We start from the raw sequence: 21,976 nt of genomic DNA, 5'->3' as shown, positions 1-21,976 counted from the left end.
ACGCAAGCACACACACACACACACACACACACACACACACACACACACACACACACACACACACGCACACACACACACACACACACACACACACACACACACACACATGCTCACACACACACACACACACACACACACACACACACACATTTAAAAGAAATGACTCACGCCTTGCCTAAACCTGGCCCCTTCTAATAACACAGCAACTTATTTACAGTCCCTTTTCATTCACATACTATAGACACTAAACCTCTTGGCAAGAAGACACGCTAAACGATACCTTCATGCTATGTCTATATTAACTATACAAATCATCCAACAATCTCTTACGGAGAATCAGAATGAATGAAATAATATTAATGAAAAGTTACCTCTTGGCTAGAAGACACACTTATGCATGTAAACGATGCCTTCATACTATGTCTATTAAATATAAAAACTCATCCAAAAATCATACAGAGAATCAAAATGAATGAAATAAAAAATAAAATAAAACCTGAACAAGTTATCGGCGTCACGGAGCCTACAGCCTAATCCTGCCAGACAGGAAAGTTGAGGAGTATCGCAGAAGCCCATTAGCTCACTCCCAGTCAATAACGAGTGTTTCCATCACAGTCAGCGACAGCTAAAAAGGCTATGCATAAAACATAGCGCCTAAACACCAACATCCCATCATTAACTCAACAACTACACCGTCCCGAGGGAGAGAGGGGAAGCCGCTATAACACGGCGCGGGACACCAATAAAACTCCCTCCCTCTCTTCCCCTCCAATAACCAATCACTCCCTCATTGAATGCGCATCTTACAAACACCCCGGCTCTCCTTAATCATCCCCCTCCCTTGGCCAGCAAAACAAAACAGACCCCCGCCATTGAATCGAACTCCCGCGCTGCGGACGGACAAAGCCGAATCAAGAGCCGAACAATGCCGATGAAGTCCGGACAATGCCGAGCCGGGTCCCGAACAAACCGGAATGGCGCCTTGACGAGCGATCAAACAGAAGAAGAAAAGCCTGGAGAGGTTGGGCTAGCCGAGACCGTCTTTTCATGCAAGAGACCACCACAGAAAGAAGTCTCGGGCGCCCCAACCTCGCACGCGTCTCGGCACCTGTCACAATGCGGGTTGCGGAGTGAGAGTGCGTAATTATTGCGCAGTTGTTTCCCTTGCTCTTCAACCCCTGGCGGGTACCAGGCGGGGCCAGTCCAATTGACCAACCGCCGAGAGATCGTTAACGTCCGCAAACCCGCCGCTGCTGACAACTAGTACAGGCAAGCGACGCTTGGGGTTAAAACGATACTTGCTGTTGACACACTTTTGGGACAATTTCATTTTGTGAACGTGTGCGAGACACCAAAGCGCATGCTGCGTATGCTTTTCGCGATCTGTTGGTCACAGTGCAGCGTTTAGTCTATGAGACACGGATGTAATTTGGTGATGAATGAAGAGGGCGATATTTAGCACAACACATATTTTGCTCCTTGGTTTTGAGCTTCTTGACGAAGCACGCAAAAATTGTAAAAACACCAAATGGACGTGTACAAATCAGAAAACAATACTGGCGTTTTTCACTTTGTCCGTTGTGTGAACCAGATACCCCCTATAACTTCAACGAGGTGTAGTAGTTATTGTCATAACCATGCTGGTTTAATTCCGAAGAGACAGATGTTACAGTGACTATAGTTTCTACGACTGTTCTGGAAAAGCCAGCAGATTTCAACTTCTGTAACGAGCGACAGCATATTCACAATCATAACGTTATTCTGTTCATGCAAACACAATTTGGACAAGCAGGACAAACAGCAACACTCGAGCAGGCGACCGAATGAGGGACACACACACACAAACCCCATCCCCCAATGAGATGGGTAAACACTCGTGGAGATGTGCGATCAGTGTACACACGCTCGATGACCGGGATATCATACGAGGAGGAGGGGAGGATTAAGAGGGCAGATTGGGAGGCGAATAAAACAGATGAGGGAAGCGAAAGAGCGCGGCACTCAAACTTTGAAAAATGTCACCACTCGTCTCGCTTCGGGGGCACCTGTCACTATGCGGGCCAGGGGCAGTCACCCTGCGCCACTTTTTTTCTTCCTGGCTACAATGGCCTCCCCTGTGGCAGAGCCCGCCCAATCAAAAGCCGTCTTTCATCCGACTCACGGCGCACTTCAGCATCATCGTCGCCGCGCTTCCTTTCCTGTATTTTTTTTTTGGGGGGGGGGGGGGGGGGGGCGCAAGTCGTTTGCTGCTTTTGCATTGAGTTTCCCCTCAGCGAATATTCTTCCTCGAGAGCTAATTATTGTCAGGGACGTCATTTTCCTCTTGCGCTTTTTTTTCCTCCTGCTTGGTTACCTCTCTTTATCGAAGCGCCATCTGTGAGGGGAGACAAGGTCTCCGAAGAACGACAACTTCTCACTGACAAATTCATCTTCCTTTTTAATAGGCTTGTTCTTCTTCTCTGTAACCGAGGGCACTTTTCATTAAAGAACTGCTCATTTCGGTCCCAAGGGTGCCATCAAACCGTGTGTTTACAACGATTCATGGCTTTGCCTTTCTGCTGTAAAACTATGAACGCGCGCACACACACACGCACGCACGCACGCACGCACACGCACAAAACACACACACACACACACACACACACACACACACACACAAACTCTCTCTCTATCAGACAATCTCTCTTTGTCCCTCCCCTCCTCTCTTTATTTACTCTCTCACTCTCTCTCTCTCTCTCTCTCTCTCTCTCTCTCTCTCTCTCTCTCCCTCGCCCGAAGCCACGCATTGACATATTTAAAACTAGTCTTTCATACTCGGGAGCTTATGTCTGGAACTCCCTACCTACATGCTTAAAATCGACCAGTAACCTTAAAACATTCAAAACACATCTGCAAAAATACATTCAAACATCACTTTAATGTAATGTGCCTGGTTGCTCAAACGTATGTGTGCCTTTTATCCTTCTGAAAATGTGCATGTGTGTGTCTTGCGTCAACTTGGTGTGATAAGAATACATTCTCGTGTATTACTCCTTCTAGTATCTAAGATAGTATTACTGCATTTTATATTGGCTTGGTGATTCCTTCATAAATCTTAGGTCCCTTTTATTTATTTTTATTTATTTTTATTTTTTATTTTTTTACTTTGCTACCTGATCCTTTATTTGGTTAGTGTGTCGTGTTATGTTGGCTTGCCTTATAAGTTAGTTGATCTTCTGTTTGTGTGTGTGCGTGTGCGTGTATATATATATGTGTGTGTGTGTGTGTTCTGATAATGTATGGTTGTATTGCCCGTATTGTGATATCTGTATATCACATGTCGGTAAAAAATGATCTTATTCTTATATTACTATTATTGCGTGTGTCTGCGTTTCATCACAAAAAGTTTGTTCCTATGTATTCCCATTTCGATTATAACCATTTTGCTTAGATCAGGACTAGCTGTAAGAAAGGTCCTACGGACCTAATGCTATCTTTCCTGTAATAAAGTTCAAAGTTCAAAGTTCTCTCTCTCTCTCTCTCTCTCTCTCTCTCTCTCTCTCTCTCTCTCTCTCTCTCTCTCTCTCTCTCTCTCTCTCTCTCTCTCTCTCTCTCAACCTCATACATCTATACCCAACAGAGACAGTCCCGTCCCAGTTTTAATTATCTATACAAACCTGACAGACACTCGTGGGCTTTGAAAATGGATACCGCTGTGAGAGAGTAGACAATTATTGGACCATATTGTGGCAAGAGCGTGTGTTTTAACATCAACAAACAGACAGCATGCAGTGTAGATCATATTCTCATAACGCGCAAGCTGGCACTGGGACCGCGGACACCCTGTAGGGCTCTCTCTCCCCTATGGAAAGCCGTTTGGCTCATAACCATTACACGTGTAAAAAAGTATTAGTACACGTGTAATGAATAATTAATATACGTGTAATTAATGATTAATACACGTGTAATAGAAATGTCATACACGTGTACGAAAGGATTAAATACACGCGTAATAAACATTTCTTACACGTGCATGAAATATTTATTACACGTGTATTTAATCATTTCTTACACGTGTATGAAATATTTATTACATTTGTATTTAATCATTATGCTATTCCATAGCATAAGAAACAAGTCGCGTAAGGCGAAAATACAACATTTAGTCAAGTAGCTGTCGAACTCACAGAATGAAACTGAACGCAATGCAACGCAGCAAGACCGTAGCATCGTCAGTCCACCACGCACGGCAAAGGCAGTGAAATTGACAAGAAGAGCGGGGTAGTACTTGCGCTGAGAAGGATAGCACGCTTTTCTGTACCACTCTTCGTTTTAACTTTCTGAGCGTGTTTTTAATCCAAACATATCATATCTATATGTTTTTGGAATCAGGAACCGACAAGGAATAAGATGAAAGTGTTTTTAAATTGATTTGGACAATTTAATTTTGATAATAATTTTTATATTTTTAATTTTCAGAGCTTGTTTTTAATCCAAATATAACATATGTATATGTTTTTGGAATCAGAAAATGATGGGGAATAAGATGAACGTAAATTTGGATCGTTTTATAAAAAATTTTTTTTTTACAATTTTCAGATTTTTAATGACCAAAGTCATTCATTAATTTTTAAGCCACCAAGCTGAAATGCAATACCGAAGTCCGGGCTTCGTCGAAGATTACTTGACCAAAATTTCAACCAATTTGGTTGAAAAATGAGAGCGTGACAGTGCCGCCTCAACTTTCACGAAAAGCCGGATATGACGTCATAAAAGACATTTATCGAAAAAATGAAAAAAACGTCTGGGGATTTCATACCCAGGAACTTTCATGTCAAATTTCATAAAGATCGGTCCAGTAGTTTAGTCTGAATCGCTCTACACACACACACAGACACACAGACACACATACACCACGACCCTCGTCTCGATTCCCCCCTCTACGTTAAAACATTTAGTCAAAACTTGACTAAATGTAAAAAGATAAATTACACGTGCAATAAGAAATAAATACACGTGTATTAATCATTTATTACACGTGTATTTATGATTTATTACACGTGTAATGGTTATGAGCCAAACGGCTTTCCATACTCCCCCTCTCAGCGAGATGCTAAGTTGTTTCATCAGTTTTGAGTCCTGTGAGTGTGAATCGACGATGCATTCGGAAATAACTCTGTCATTTGTATGGGTTGTGAAAGAGTGAATACTCTTGCTTTAATGAGTCAAACTTTCCCACCACGTGACATTATATAGATCAGTCCCTATAGTAAGGGGTGTATCGAAACTACATAACACGTGGACAAGGAGCACGTGTGGAAAGCTTGCCTCAATAAAAGCAAGAGTATCCACTCTTTGACAAACAATACGAACCCGACAGAGTTATTTCCGGAGATCGTCTATTTCAATTCAGTCAAGGCATTCATACGACCACTGAGCTGTATAGCCACTTCATACATACGACCACTGAGCTGTATAGCCACTTCATGCATACCACCACTGAGCTGTATAGCCACTTCATGCATACGACCACTGAGCTGTATAGCCACTTCATACATACGACCACCGTGCTGTATAGCCACTTCATACATACGACCACTGAGCTGTATAGCCACTTCATGCATACCACCACTGAGCTGTATAGCCACTTCATGCATACGACCACTGAGCTGTATAGCCACTTCATGCATACGACCACTCAGCTGTATAGCCACTTCATGCATACGACCACTGAGCTGTATATCCACTTCATGCATACGACCACTGAGCTGTATAGCCCCTTCATGCATACGACCACTGAGCTGTATAGCCCCTTCATGCATACGAACACTGAGCTGTATAGCCCCTTCATGCATACGACCACTGAGCTGTGTAGCCCCTTCATACATACGACCACTGAGCTGTATAGCCACTTCATGCATACGACCACTGAGCTGTATAGCCCCTTCATGCATACGACCACTGAGCTGTATAGCCACTTCACGCATACGACCACTGAGCTGTATAGCCACTTCATACATACGACCACTGAGCTGTATAGCCACTTCATGCATACGAAGCTGGTCCAGGGAGGGGAAATAGAAGATTATTTGTCTTAGGATTGATGTTTTTTGCTTGTTTCAATGTTTCCTGATGTATTCTGTGTTCGGGTGCCATGAAACTGCATTCGCATATAACTCATTTTGATCTTACAGTTGTTCTCTAGTCCAGGTTAAATAGAGGGCTTTCTTCCTTTTGTTTTCTGCATAGGCAGCTAAAGATCGCTCTATTTTGCACAGTCAAAGGTTTTGTTGCTGAGAGAGGGAGAGGGGGGGGCGTGATAGGATAAAAAGAAACTCTGGATGGAGGGTCAGTGGAGGCAGAGTACGGGGGAGGGGGGATACGCATGAAGCAAAACACACACACACACACACACACACACACACACACACACACACACACACACACACACACACACACACACACGTTCACACACATTCACACACACACATAATTATACACACACTGGGGCCCCAAAAACGTAACCACTTCACCACTTCATAACCAAGCCATGGTCTTCCAAAACAGATTTATATCAAACAAAATTAAAAGAAAGAAAGAATAGATAGTAACGATCAATATATAATAAACCATAAACAAAACTGATAAATCCCTGAACGGTGCATGTTGTTTTAATTCACACATGCCTGTGTTTTCGGTGACACAAAGAGTTAAATCTATATATATATATACGACTTGTGTCTGTCTGTCTGTGTGTCTGTCTGTCTGTGTGTCTGTGTGTGTGTGTCTTCGCGATGCACGGCCAAAGTTCTCGATGGATCTGCTTCAAATTTGGTGGGCTTATTCAGAGAGACCCCGGACACAACCTCATCGATGAGATATTTCAACACGTGCTCTCAGCGCGCAGCGCTGAACCGATTTTGGTTCCACCTCAGCTACCCGGGCCCCCATACCGACACACCAAAGCCGCTAGACCACATCACAACGCCAAAGTTCTCGGTGGATCTTTTTCAAATTTGGACACCGTATTCAGCTACACCCCGGACACAATATCATCGATGAGATATTTCAACACGTGCTCTCAGCGCGCAGCGCTGAACCGATTTTGGTTTTTGTGTTCATTTCACCATTACAAGTAACTCTTCCTTATCTTCTCCAGTGTTTTGCGTTTATCTCCCTTCCTTCGTGTGGCTTCAATCCATATTCCCGTTTCTAAGTTACTATTTTTAGAATGTCACTGCGCTGTCCAGAACGCTTCCCTTGCACCCGTAAGTTGTTCTTACTGTCAAAGTGAAAAGGTCGAATCAATTTATAGCCACGCGAAAAATACACTGTCACCTATCTCTATATATTTATAGATATAGATATACATATATATATACGGCTTCTCTGTGTGTGTGTGTGTGTGTGTGTGTTTGTGTGTTTGTGTGTGTGTGTGGGCAAAAACCTGTGGATTGTAGAGTTCTGTTTGTGATGGGTTCTAGCGGCTTTTGTCTGTCTGTATGTTCTGGCATTTGAGAAGCCACAACAGATAATATAGGGCTAAGAAATAAGCTCTAAAATTCTCAATCCCGTTTGACAGGACTTCGCCTGCAGAGGTGATTGTGATGAACCGCCACGCTGTCTGTCTCTGTCTCGCGATTCACCCCGGCGAAGCCGGGTATTCCTCTAGTAGTAAAATATATTCTGGTACAATGTTCAGCCCAAAACACCATAACATATATAGAACACTACGTCTCTGTGTGAGTGTGAGTGTGTGTGTGTGTGTGTGTGTGTGTGTGTGTGTGTGTGTGTGTGTGTGTGTGTGTGTGTGTGTGTGTGTGTGTGTGTGTGTGTGTGTGTGTGTGTGTGAACTGATTTATTAGGTGGTTTTTTTTCGCTTTTGTTCTGTACTTAGTTTATATTGAAAGACAAATCAGAAGAAAAGAAATGCTGAAGGACAGACAGACCTAACACACACACACACACACACACACACACACACACACACACACACACACACACACACACACACACACATATACACACATACAAACACACACACACACACACACACACACACACACACACACACACACACACACACACACACACGCACACACACATACACACATACAAACACACACACACACACACACACACACACACGCACACACACACACCTGCACAGTTATTTAACCCTCAAATCTATCCTCAAGATGAAGATAAACATTCAGACAACATCACCAACATTCTTTCTAGCATACTCCCACCCCAAACTTCTCGCTTGCTAGTAATACTGCTGCATTTTGATCATAGCTTGTCTGCAAAGCGCGACAACTGATGACCGACAACCTCCCTCGTTAATTATCGAACCTTATCAAGGAGGGTGCCTGGACAGCGATAGTGGAGGTAGGTAAATGATATACCTACCAACAGAAGTTGCTTAGATATGAGATACAAGCAACAGATATCCACGTCACGGAGTCTATGAATACCCACATACGCGCGTGCGCGCACACATCCACACACACACACACCCACCCACACACACACACACCCACACACACCACACACACACACACACACACACACACACTATGATACACGCACACACACACACACACACTATGATACACGCGCACACAACCTGTCTCGCATTAATCATTTCTTCGCCTGAGTTCGCAATCGACTTTGCCTTAAAAATATGTTGTTTCAAGCCGCAATCAATAAGCACGCAGCAACGCCTGTTCCGTTGTGATCCTATTATTTTTTTCCCTCCCCAGCCAAAGCTATTCTATGACAATTTTCAATAGCATAGCCTCGCACACAGGCCAGGGAATGTCAATATGTACGTGTGAGTCACTTATCACTTTGAAAAAAAACAAAAAAAAACGGTAACTCGCCAAAGTCAACATTAAAACAGCAAACTCAAATGTGCATGCCTACTTATTCTCTCTTAAGAAAATAAGAAAGGTCGTGTTGACTGAAATCGCTGCGAAATTTGATAGGAAAAAGGTTGAAATTTCAACGCAAATCCTCCAGAGATTATCAACAAAACGCACACTTTGCCAACGGAGGGCGGAAAAGGGGCGGGAATTCCCGAAACCACGCCTCCTGCCGAGGATACGCATAGCCACGCCTACACCTAACAAACCCCGCCCACAAATCAACCTCCGCGCTGTTCGCCAGCGGGAAACTGACAACCGCGCGCACAGCTCAACTCGCGGGAGATTGACAGCAGCGCGCGCATGAGCAGTGAGTGAATCGAATCACGTTCGCCGAGATGTCGGATGTGAGGCGCTGCTGAAATTTGTTTTCGTTGATTCATGAGCTGCAAAGCAGTTATGCGTGCCAGGAAAAATAAATAAACAGACATCTAACACGGATACGCTTACCACACATGAAAAGAAGGAGCGAAAGTGTGGAGATTTGCAATGAAACTGCAACTGACAATGTCGTTTATGTTGCCGCTTAAATTTTACAGCAGAAAAGCTGCTTGGCACCCGACCGAAGAAAAATAATAACATTGACAAACGGTTGGAAAAAAAACCAAGCATAAGTATCGCATCCTCGAAAAAATATATGATTTAACAAAATAGTCGTAATTATAATTGATAATTATGTGAGTCACTACGTTAGTCAGTAAATGACTGAAACGCTATCATTCTTTGATCGTAAAATGTTAGAATTAAACTTGTCAGCGTTAATAGCGGCTGTAACATCTCTGGTTTATAATATACTGTGGCTGTTTTTCTATCTCTGGTGTCATACTGTTTTTATATTATCGTCTGTGTTTTGTGTTACATCAGTCTTGTTTCATTTTTGCCTTTAGATAAAATGTTGTTGTGCTTGGTTTTTTGTTGTCCGTTTGTTTTTGTTTGTTGTTGTTTTGGGGTGTTTAATAAAACAAATGTTTTATTGCTCTTGTACATAAAAACAGAAAATCACGGATAGGAGGAGAAAGAGAACAAATTCGTTCATGTTAAAATTTTTATTTTCTTCTTATTATCATAACCAGCTAACATCATCTTTTACTTGCATTTATATTCACAAATCATATCACCGTTAGGAAATCTTATAATTTGATCATCCAGATTAGAATCTTGCACTCCCAACGTTGAAAAAATACTGATAGGACCGAGGAAAATGAACATAATTATTATTTTCTGTCTCAAACTAAAATAACATAGATTTAGCAGAAGCGGACATACAAACCGAGGACGCAATGTGTTTTAAGTTCCGACAGACAAAAGCCGTATAAATATTACTGTTGCGCATCAGATCTTATATATGTGACTAAATTGATATTAGAACATACATCAGATGCATTCATGCGTGTTTTATAGGCATATTTCGGGCACATTTTATAGGCACATTTAATAGGCACATTTCGGGCACATTTTATAGGCACATTTTATAGGCACATTTTATAGGCACATTTTGGGCACATTTTATAGGCACATTTTATAGGCACATTTTATAGGCACATTTTATAGGCACATTTTGGGCACATTTTATAGGCACATTTTATAGGCACATTTTATAGGCACATTTTGGGCACATTTTATAGGCACATTTTATAGGCATATTTAGGGCACATTTTATAGGCACATTTAATAGGCACATTTCGGGCACATTTTATAGGCACATTTTATAGGCACATTTTGGGCACATTTTATAGGCACAGGCACATTTTATAGGCACATTTTATAGGCACATTTTATAGGCACATTTTATAGGCACATTTTATAGGCACATTTTATAGGCACATTTTATAGGCACATTTTATACTTTTAGAAAAGGAGATAAAAGAAGAAGAACAAGTATTTAAAAAATGTAGAGTGAATTAAACGATCAAACATAATCCTTTAAAAAGCGATAGCTGCGTGTGCACATTACTCTCATTCACAACACAATACACTCAAATTTGAATCCACAAGCCGGAAAAAAAGTAAACACAAGATTTCACTTGACAAGTTAAGAAAACAAACAGACAAATAAATAAATAAAATAAATAAATAAATGAATTAATAATTACATAATTTACATAGCAAGGTGTCCCTCCACTGCGGTCAGCTAAACAACAAAAACTCGAGTAGTGCCCCCTTGACCACTGTCGCCATGAGTTCTGTTTACCCCGCTGAGGCTTGACCCTTGCAAATGTATCCAGACCTCTTGAGCTTATAGAATTTGTTTTTTTGCACAGTGAAGGCAGTTACGTCACTCGCAATCGACCTGATTTGAATTGTAATTATTTTGTTTAATTACATCGGACAATGTTGCTAAAAGAAACAAAGAGAATCAACAACGAAAAATAACGCTTAGTATTTCAGTCGTTCTCTTGTCTGAAAACATTTTAGCCGAATGTTGGTGTACAGAAAAAAAAAAGCGCAACGCAAAACAAAACCCAAGCGCATCATGAAGACGATTTTATTGAATAATAATGGAACATGTATATATATTAGTGCTTCCCACAGCTCGAAACATGTACTGCTCTTCTGTGTCAGCATTATTGGTTTCATTTGTGATTTTCTTCTGTACTGAGCGCACTCTATTCGTCAGTTTTGCTGTTCGCGGTCGACGTTTGTTGTGAAAATAAACTAGCTGTCAAGACAGGACGCGCATCTCTAGTCTACCCATGCACGAAACGAGCTAGGGGCTGGGAGAAAATAAAACTACATTCTATGTCATCTCCATAACCTGTATAGTGATTAAATTATTAAGCATTATCGTCATCGGCGTCTACAAAGTTTTAAGTATAAGTGCTACCTCACTTATTTATAGCTTTGTAGACGCCGACAGGTCATGATTGTCCTTTTTGAATACTTTTTGTGTGCAACTTCCTTTACATACAATGATTTTGGACTTCTTGCCATTTTTAAAAAGTTATATTTTGCTAAAAACAAATTTCATTGGGGGGGGCACACATGTAGTGGATTTGTGTGTCTGTATTGATTTTTTTCTTAATGTTGTGGGAGATTTGTACAAGAACAAAAACATTCCTCACATTGTTTTTTTCTTTCTTTCTTTCGTCTAAATTAACAACATCAAACAGGAAGCATGGACGCACCCGCAGAAGCAGCTTGCACACACTCAACAAGCAAGCCACCCAGAAAAAGCAAGCCAGCAGCCATTATGCAGCGCTGATCGAACAAGTGTAGAACGGCGGCCAGAGACCCGGCCAGCCAGACACGCTGTCGCCAAGACCTGTCAATTTCCATCGCACCAACAATGGCCGCCCATACGCCCCAGTCTCTTATCTTCCCGTCAACAGCCTCCCCAACCACACACAAGTACCGCTTTTTCCATTTCATGCATTATTCTACCAAACTACACAACAAGCCCCTCCTTCCTCTTCTTCCATAACAGAGCCGATTCCTCAGACGGTGTTCCAGACTCCTCTGTGTATTCAATGCCTCTCTCTCTCGATTCTCTCTGGTTGAATCACATTCGGAGAGATCGATACGAAAATTGCCGACCGCTGGCGGACGACCCCGAGGAGGCGGAACCGAGACGGTCGGAACACGACTCGGAGATTTCCGTGGGATTGAGCTAAAAGCTTGAATGAAAGCTGCTGCGGCTGCTTGCTGGGAGGGGTGTCAGATTACGATTCGTTTGACGGAGTAAGGGGAGCAACTGCTGTTTGAGATGCTGTCTTGTTTTGTCAACAAGTGTCGACTGATTTTCTCTACCATTTCTTCCAATAGGTAGATACGTAAATAGTAAATGAAACTGAATTTTTCGTCATAGAACGCTTTGATTAATTCAATGGATAAATGAATAAATGAATAAATGAATAAATGAATAAATACAAAAATACATAAATATATAAATAATTAAATAAGTTAAATAAATAATTTACGTAAATAATTAAATAAACAGATTAATAGATGAATAGATGAATAGATACAGAAATAAAGAAATAAAGAAATATATAAATAAAGAAATGAAGAAATAAGTAAACAGAGAAATAATGTTTGATCTGCTATTCTGCTACGTTGACAATACATGTTCTGCCTTCGGAAAAAAAACCACATTTTCTTTCTTTCTTTAAATAAATAGATACTTTTTTTTTTAAAGATATCATTTGTTTATACTCTTTTTTGTTCATTCCTTTTTCTTTAACAATCTATTCTTTCAGTCTTACAACTACAGTAATATATTTTTTTTTAAAGAAATACAGGGAAAAAACACACAAATAAGACCTCCCAATGTTCAAGAAATATCAGGTCACATAAAGGAAGGAGTCTTAAATTAGCAGTAAATTTCAAGAGACTATGGAACAAAAATTATGAAAAATATAAGGTCTTATAAAAGGGAGGAAGTCTTAAAATGGGGGGGGGGGGGGGGAATGTGGTCTAAAAAAGGGTTTTCCGCTGTACCCCACGCAACAAAACTCCAAGTCACCGCGCACAGAAAAGTCACCAGCGACCTCGCCGTACGGCAACTGAAGCGAGCCCAAATTACCCTTCATTACGCCAAGAGGGGGCGGGCCAGTCGCTTTGCTTGACTGCAAAAACAGCGGTTGTCTGGCATGTTAAAGCGGCTACCCGAGCATGACATTCCCCCACCCCCACATCCCACCCCCTGGCTAAGCATAGGTTGTCATACTGTTGCAGGAAAATAAATATGGCTTGGCGATTAACTATGCTGCCCCTACCTGCCCTTATATACTCTTTATAGGTCGTGTGTTGAAGAGTGGAAAGGAGCGGGGTGAGTATGTGTGTTGTGAGAGGGGGTGAGAGGGGGTGAGAGGGGGTGGGATAGGAGAGAGGGTGGGATAGGAGAGAGAGAGGGAGGGAGAAAGAGGGGGAGGGAGGGTAGGAGGAAGGAGAGAGGGAGGGACGGAGGTCCAACCACCCTAAAAGAGGCTAAGTAAAACACGAATCAAAATGCGCGTAGGAGGGAATAAGCAAGAAAGGTCACCCCAGTGAAAAGAAGACAACAGCGATGAAAGAAGATAAACAGAGCAATGTGTGGGTAGATACTATAATAATATAATAATATATGAAGTCTTATATCGCGCGCGTATCTCCAGACTCGGACTCAAGGCGCAGGGATGATTACTAATGATGTTCCATGCCAATACACAGATAGGGCAATATGTGCGGATATGTGATTATTGAGGTCCGGTGTAAGTGCATGATTTCGTACATTCCAAGAAAGAGATGAGGAGGTTGGGGAGGGTTTTTCCATTAGGGGGAGGGGGCTACAAGAGGGCGGATTGGGTGCGGGTGGGAATCCATCCAACAAGTAGGGTACCAGCCATCTTTCCGTTGACGTCACGTACTCGCTGATGTACATAAAGTCTATATATATATAACAAAAAGCAGGTAACCCATGACACAAAAACCTACTGAGAGAAATAAGTTTACTCTGCCAGTATAATACTGTCCGCCATTTACTTGAACATGCAGACATAAGGAAATGGAATGAATCTGTTTTCAAAGTCAAAATGATCACGATGTTGCCTCAGTTTTAAAACATGCACTGTCAAGGTTCTGTCTCTAAAATGTGGTACCTTGCAACAACTTCCTTAAATTTGAAAGACAGTTTTTGAATGCTAGATCTATAGATCTGTATCGCGTTTCATTCTTTGATTGTACTGTTTGCTGTTTACGCACTATCATGATTCGCTAACGTTTGGTAAACTTACATTGCAACAGCTTCCTTGTCTTTGTTGGCATTTTCTTTCAAGGCAGCACAACGTAAGATTAGCTTCTTTTGGACAGCAGGTAGAATGCGAGTTTTGAGACAACGACAGTCGTCCAAACAAATGGACTGTGAATAGTGTGTTGACTGTGTTGACCGTCAGAATTATTTTAAGAACCAGGCTGCTGCAGTCAGTTGATATGTTTCGCATATTGTAGGGTTCCCATGCTGCATAGGTAAAGTGGCTTGTATAACCCGACCATTCAGTATCAAAACACTGTTCATATTTGTGTAGGTTGTAGTCATCACAACTAATCGCATTTTGCCTTTTGTTTCAGAAAGGAGGATAAGCTACAACAAGATCGACGCTGAGAGTATGTCAGATATGCCTCAGCCACATGACGATTCCGAATTTAGATCCACTCGCCATAGTGACAAGTCTTGATGAAGAAAGACTGAGGACAGCAGTGGAAAAAGTGGCCACATGGCAGATACCTATTGCTTAGTGTCTGCAGTGCAAAAGACAGATAACCCTCAGATCTACTGCTGATTTACGACGGGCAAGCTACAATCCAGGGCAGAAGAACACTGCAGCGTTGTAATCCAACTCTTCATTTGTTTCAGGAAAGGACGTCCTTACAAATAAAATTACAACTCTCTGATACAAAGACATAGTGCATAGTGTACTCTAAACAAGAGGTTGTGCTACCACAGGAACATGCCGATAATTGAGTGGGACAGGATTAAAAAGGCTGCAGTGAGGAAGTACACTGTTTTTTCTGTTATTGACCTTAATAGCTTTCACACAGCCAGTATATGAGAGATAATGGTCTTCTTTGTGACCGTTCATGCCCAAGCACGCGGAGCTGGTTGCCAGCAGGACAACGTGTCACTGGACAATATCATAGACTTCGGAGTGCGAGGACCAGGGAAAATAACCTCATGTGAACCTGTCTGAGTGTGACCATCGTGACGCCCATATCTTTAACTCTCAGTCGTATGACAATTCCAAGAATATATACTGTTCAAAAAAAGAAACGCATAGTTGCTACTTGCCAAATTTGTTTTATTTTTCGAAAAAATTAACAGAAAATCCAATATTTAGATTATTTGTTTGAAATTTGGTATGGACACAGTTGAATGCACACACAGTTCATTTGCATCTTCAAATCAATCAGTCAATCAATACGATTGGGTGCCGAGGCTGTCAAGTCAGTAGGGGGTGTGACTGCCTTGAGCAGCAACAACTGCCCGGCACCTTCTGGGCATGGACTGGATCAGATGCCGGATATCTTGCTGTGGGATGGTGTCCCACTCCTCCTGAAGTGCCTGCAATAGATCGCGGTGATTTGCCGGCGCTTCTTCTCGCCTGCGCACACGTCTGTCCAATTCATCCCAGAGGTGTTCTATCGGGTTCATGTCTGGCGACATGGATGGCCAGGGAAGCACCTGGACATGGTGGTCGGTGAGGAACTGGGTGGTGAGTCGTGCTGTGTGCGGGCGAGCATTGTCCTGCTGGAATATGGCATCCTGGTCAGCCAGAAGAGGAAGGGCGTGTGGGCGCAGAATTTCCTCCACGTATCGCTGGGCAGTTATGCGCCCTTGGACGTGCACCAGGGTGCTCCTTCCAGCGGTATTGATCGCCCCCCACACCATGACGCCTCCACCACCATGAACGGGTGCCTCATCCACACAGTTGGGCGCGTAACGTTCGTTTACTCTCCGGTAGACCCTCCTCCGACCATCATGTCGCTGGAGCAGGAAGTAGGACTCGTCGCTGAACCACACATGTCTCCAGTGATTCCGGACGGTCCAGCGAAGGTGCTGGTTGCCCCACTGCACTCGGTTCTGGCGATGGCGGCGGGTGAGGACAGCTCCTCTGTGAGGTCTGCGAGCTCTCAAACCAGCTTCATGCAGGCGGTTCCGCACGGTCTGGTCCGATAATCGGTGTGGCCCGGGAAGAGCCTGGACAGAAGATGAGGCCGACAGGAAACGATTCCGGAGGTGGCGGAGCCGTATGAAGCGGTCGTGAGCAGCAGTTGTCGCCCTTGGTCTTCCCGCTCGTGGCAAGTCAGCAACGGAGCCAGTGGCTTGAAACCTGACCCACAGTCTACTGATGGTGCTCTGGGACACGTGGAAGTGCCTGGCGATTGCACTTTGACTTTGGCCTGCTTGTAAACGACCCAATGCAATTTGGCGGTCTTCTCTGCTCAATCGGGCCATCTTTCGTCGTTGAATTGTCGTCTGATTTCTTTGTGGCGAACAATCCGCTTTTATGGGTTTTGGAAGACATGGTGAGAGCTCAATATTCCCCGAGTTTCACGAGATTACACTGAAGCATGACGAGTGGTCATGCCAAATGAGCAATTTTGACATTGTAGCCACTGATAACGCATGCGTCACGTGCAGAGCTCACTTGTGGCAATGGACGAAAGGTCGACGACCAGATAAACATTTTCTGCAGTTTGGTGGATATCCTTGTAGCCATATAACTAAATTAACCAAATATCACAAGCTATGCGTTTCTTTTTTTGAACAGTATATTATCTTGATACGCAAGCTCTAGGGTAGGTTAATGATTGTAGATAAGCTTTGCCATGATAATTATGCTGATGCAGTTTAATAGTGTGTGTGTGTGTGTGTGTGTGTGTGTGTGTGTGTGTGTGTGTGTGTGTGTGTGTGTGTGTGTGTGTGTGTGTGTGTGTGTGTGTGACGGAGTGATTGAGTTTGTGTTACTGTTTGTCGATTTCTTACGGGAGCCTTGAAGGCTTTGCCTCTTGAGAGGGGGTGGGAGAGGGGTGGGAGGGGGTGGGATAGGAGAGAGAGAGGGGGAGGGAGGGAGAGGGGAGGGAGGGAGAGGGGTAGGGACGGAGGGAGGGAGGGAGGGAGAGAAATATGGGACACACACACACACAAACACACACACACACATACACACGTCCAGCAGCCCCCCCCCCACCCCCTCCCTCACCCCACATCCAACCACCCTAAAAGAGGCTAAGTAAAACACGAATCAAAATGCGCGTAGGAGGGAATAAGCAAGAAAGGTCACACCAGTGAAAAGAAGACAACAGCGATGAAAGAAGATAAACAGAGCAATGTGTGGGTAGATGATTACTAATGATGTTCCATGCCAGTGAATTCTAATACACAGATAGGGCAATATGTGCGTATAGGTGATTATTGAGGTCCGGTGTAAGTGCATGATTTCGTACTCATTCCAAGAAAGAGATGAGGAGATTCGGGAGGGTTTTTCCATTTGGGGGGGGGGGGGGGGGGCTACAAGAGGGCGGATTGGGTGCGGGTGGGAATCCATCCAACAAGTAGGGTACCAGCCATCTTTCTGCTGATGTCACGTACTCGCTGATGCACATAAAGTCTATATATAACAAATAGCAGGTAACCCATGACACAAAAACCTACTGAGAGAAATAAGCAACAACATTGTCATTGAGTGACCTGGCGCCGTCTTTGATGTGAGTAATTCAAGAAGCACTTTAAAAGTAAAACGAGTCCATGCGTATATAACTGCGTCCCCCGGAAAACTAAAGGGGGAGTTTACGTCCTCACAGAAACTGCGTCCCCGCTATGCTAAATTTCTATTTTTGTCCCCAGAATAATATTTGGGACATGAGGTGGTTGTACGCTAAGATGCGTCCCCCTTTTTGTCTACCAACATTTATACGGTAACACAAAACCCAGTCAGGAATCCGGTACGGGGGTCTTAAATTAACTCGGCAGGGGTACCATACCGCTCTAGGCCTAATTTGTTAGCGTTGTTCGCTCGAGCGAAGGCAGGAAAAGCAATGTATCGGAACGACCCGAGATAACCCGACCTACTTCTGGCGTGTGTATGTGTTGGGTGTTTGTGTGTGTGTGTGTGGGTGTGTGTGTGTGTGTGTGTGTGTGTGTGTGTGTGTGTGTGGTGTGTGTGTGTGACGCTAACTCACCGTCATCTTCCCCATTGCTGTGCGGCTGTGATGCAGCGTTGCCGTAATGCACTTGTGCTGCAGCTGCTGCTGCCGCATGCGACACCGCCATCATGTCTGGTTTCATGTCTGCAACAACAACCACAGCGAGGTTAAGTATGACGTCATTTACGTAAACTGTCATCCGTGATGTCATCAAGATATTTGGGAAAATGGTCAGATGATCATACTCATCGTCGCTGACGTCATTACTAGTACGTACACGTATAATCCTCACCACTAAAACCACGTCATTAATGTGAGAACGTCGGCAGGACTATTTTTTGGTCATCGTATCTGGTAGTGCCATTAGCAACGTTATGGCCGTTACCTGATGAAATGATCAATCTTACCTCGGAGCGTTACATACACATCTTTGTTATTCACAAACACACGCATGACATTTTTTCTACAGTTAAATCACGATTTCATGTTCGTGTGCGACAGAATTTTCTCACGACAGAAATAAATAAACAGACAGACACAGACAGACAGGCAGACAAAGAGACAGACAGAGAGACACACACACACATGCACACACACACACATGCACACACACACACATACACACACACACATGCACACACACACACAGACAGACACACACACACTCACTCAAACACAGACAGACACACACACACACACACTCAGACACAGACAGGCAGAGAGACTGACAGAAAGACCGAGAGTTGTACATGCCCGGGACGGGATACAAGCAACTTTAAACTCAACACAGGCATTCAATTTAGAAAATTGCGCGCACACTGCTAACTCCATTCAATTGCCTGACAAAACAAAAGCAAAACGATTTGCCTGTCACTGACTGCGACTCGTCAATCAATAAGTACGGAGCGACCTCAACTTTCAGATCCACAACAGGCTCGACATTTTAGATAACTGCTCCCGAGAGAATTTCTAAAGCAAATTACTGCAACGTGGAGGTAAGGAGAGGGGGAAAGGGAGATAAAACCAGTCTGTGGTTGGAGCAAGCAGTGGCCATGATTATTGTGACTCTTCAGCAAATGAAACAAGCAGAAGTCGAAACTGCTTGCTAAGGGCGACAACTGACGAAGATAAAAGCAGACGGCGCAGGGGAGACAATACGATTTCTAGCTCCCCACTTCAGCGCTAAAACAAACGATCGCTGGTTTTTGGAGATGAAAAATGAAATGAGACGAGAGGGTGAAAATGAATCGCGACAAGCTGTCAAGATCCGGAGATAAGGAAAACATAACGATGAAACATCTCGGTAATGGCTCTGCTCAACAATGGCCGCCGACCGGTTTTAAAACTCGCCCAACAAAGACAACAGGTCTGCACCCGAGGAGGATACCATTCGCTCTGTGTTGCTATCATCAAATATTCAGGGACCACCTCGAACGCTTTTGTTTGGTATTCCGTTTCAAAAACACATGCAAAAGATTCTTTTCTGCATTGTCAAAACACTAACTGGCCGCAATGTTTATGCCGGTGTATACTTCAGTCAGGTCGCTAAATAAACAAAAGAATCTAACACTGCGCAGACAACTACATTCTGAGAGTACATTCAAAGCAGATTTTTTCCAATAGCAGAGGGGACTTCTGTTTGTGTCAAGTATTAGGAGGAACTTGACAGCAAGTAAACCTGACGTTTCGTGTTCGTCCAGACAATGGCATTGGGTGTTAGCTTTGAATCCTATTCCGGGTCCTGTCTGAGCATGAAAGCAAAATGATTTTATCAAACCCTGTCGAGAATATACAAATGATAAGAAAACACTCGGAAAAACAGGACCGAAAGCAGTATTTGTTTAAAATATGAAAACGATGGGAGAAAAAAAAAGACTAAAAGTGAGAGATTCACCATATTCTTATCAAAACCCTGTCGAGAATACACAAATGATAAGAAAACACTCTGAACAACAGAAAAGAAAGCAGAATTTGTTTGTAAACATGAAAAAGACGAAGAAGAAAAAGACACACCAGATATCTAACATAAATATTCTGTTCAATATTTTACAGTCTGGCTCATTCAACAGACACACAAGGGTGGTTGCACGTGCAAGTATTGTGCGGTGATTGTAGTTGCTCAAATGACAACCACCACATAAAACAAAAGAAACAAAACAAACACACAAAAAACCCACTACATATTTTCTTTAAACAGTGACATTTTCTTTCGACATTATTTCTGCAGAATTTGTTCAACCATATAGTCTGAAAAGCCTGATCACCATTTCTGTGTCAACGCGTCATTTGAACAATTCTCACTGTGCTATTTTCTCGCCCCGCATTGTACGGCTGCTATTCTCTCCCTTGCCTCTCTCCTGCATGCACAAAAGGGAACATTTAACCAATTTGCGCGAGTTCATTCCTGCATAAATACACACAAAAGACGTGCAACAATAGTCCCTCAAAAACTGCAACAATTATTTTCCCGCATGAGGAAGAAGGAAAGTCTAAAGGTCGTTTTGCCAACAGCCGCAAAAGGTGCAGCTCGGCAGGTGGTAAGCGACAACAAAATGGCCGACAAGATGTCGTCTGCCTGCAGCCGGGATACAAAAGGATGAAAAACACTTGATGGAAATTGTCTCTCCCACGCAAGGCATTGAGCTGCGCCGTGCAAATACAACTGGGGAAGGAGACAACAGAGAAGAGGGGTGGGGGGGGGGGGGGGGGGGGCAAAAGAAAGTGTTTGAAAATGGAGTTGTGTCCATGTGCAAAGCTGCGGTGACTAAAGGTCGTCATGCGATGACTGTCTTGAGGCGGTTGTCTTCGTCAAGTTCTTGGAATTAATGAGTTCGTCTGCGTCCGTTCTATCAATCAGGGATAATTAAAAACAAAGATATGAAGTAGGTCGTTGGTGACGTCATCGGTTTAATTGAAAAAGAACTTCTTGTTTTGGAGGAAAGAATTGACTGCGTATTTGCGACCTTACAGTCCAACGCTCTTTGAAACACAAAAGAAACCTTAATTTTCTAGTAATTCGTGAACAGCATGCATACCGAAATGAATGCTATGATACGAGCTCATATCACACTTTAACTGAGTTCAGTACATTTTTGTCAGTACAATTTTTCCGCAATTCAGTTTCTTCCTAATTCAGTAGAATATGCCACTGCTCAGAAGTCGTCTAGATTCCTCTGCTGGTACATTCGTTTCAAAGAGTAAATGCCAACTATTCACAAACTGCATTTCTTGCCAACTCGTGATATTAAAATCCGAGTGATTCCGTTGGAGGTAGCCTATGATTGGTCCAGATTCAATGGCAAATTTAAAAAGAGAAGTAGAACTGATTACGTCTTGTTAGTTATTTTGTGCAGGCTTCTGAGTCCCGTCTCTTCGTGTCGGTGTTATTTCCTGTCAAAGTACACGCAGCATTTACACACCTGTTTCTCGTTTTATTATTGTATCATGTT

At 43.1% G+C, this 21,976-nt stretch overlaps 1 protein-coding gene across 2 annotated transcripts in view; it reads right to left on the bottom strand.

The window, feature by feature from the left end:
• The window catches only part of LOC138957746 (paired box protein Pax-5-like), a 255,055-nt gene that overhangs the window by 150,314 nt on the left and 82,765 nt on the right, over nucleotides 1-21,976 (bottom strand). For both annotated transcript variants that reach the window (XM_070328817.1, XM_070328820.1), the window contains one exon: nucleotides 18,564-18,671. In XM_070328817.1, the coding sequence (XP_070184918.1) occupies nucleotides 18,564-18,671 (108 nt within the window). The remainder of the gene's footprint in view (nucleotides 1-18,563; nucleotides 18,672-21,976) is intronic.

Source organism: Littorina saxatilis, linkage group LG2 (genome assembly GCF_037325665.1).
Source record: "Littorina saxatilis isolate snail1 linkage group LG2, US_GU_Lsax_2.0, whole genome shotgun sequence".
NCBI lineage: Eukaryota > Metazoa > Mollusca > Gastropoda > Littorinimorpha > Littorinidae > Littorina > Littorina saxatilis.
The sequence above is the reverse complement of the archived record's forward strand: the minus strand, read 5'-3'. Positions and strand labels throughout refer to the sequence as shown.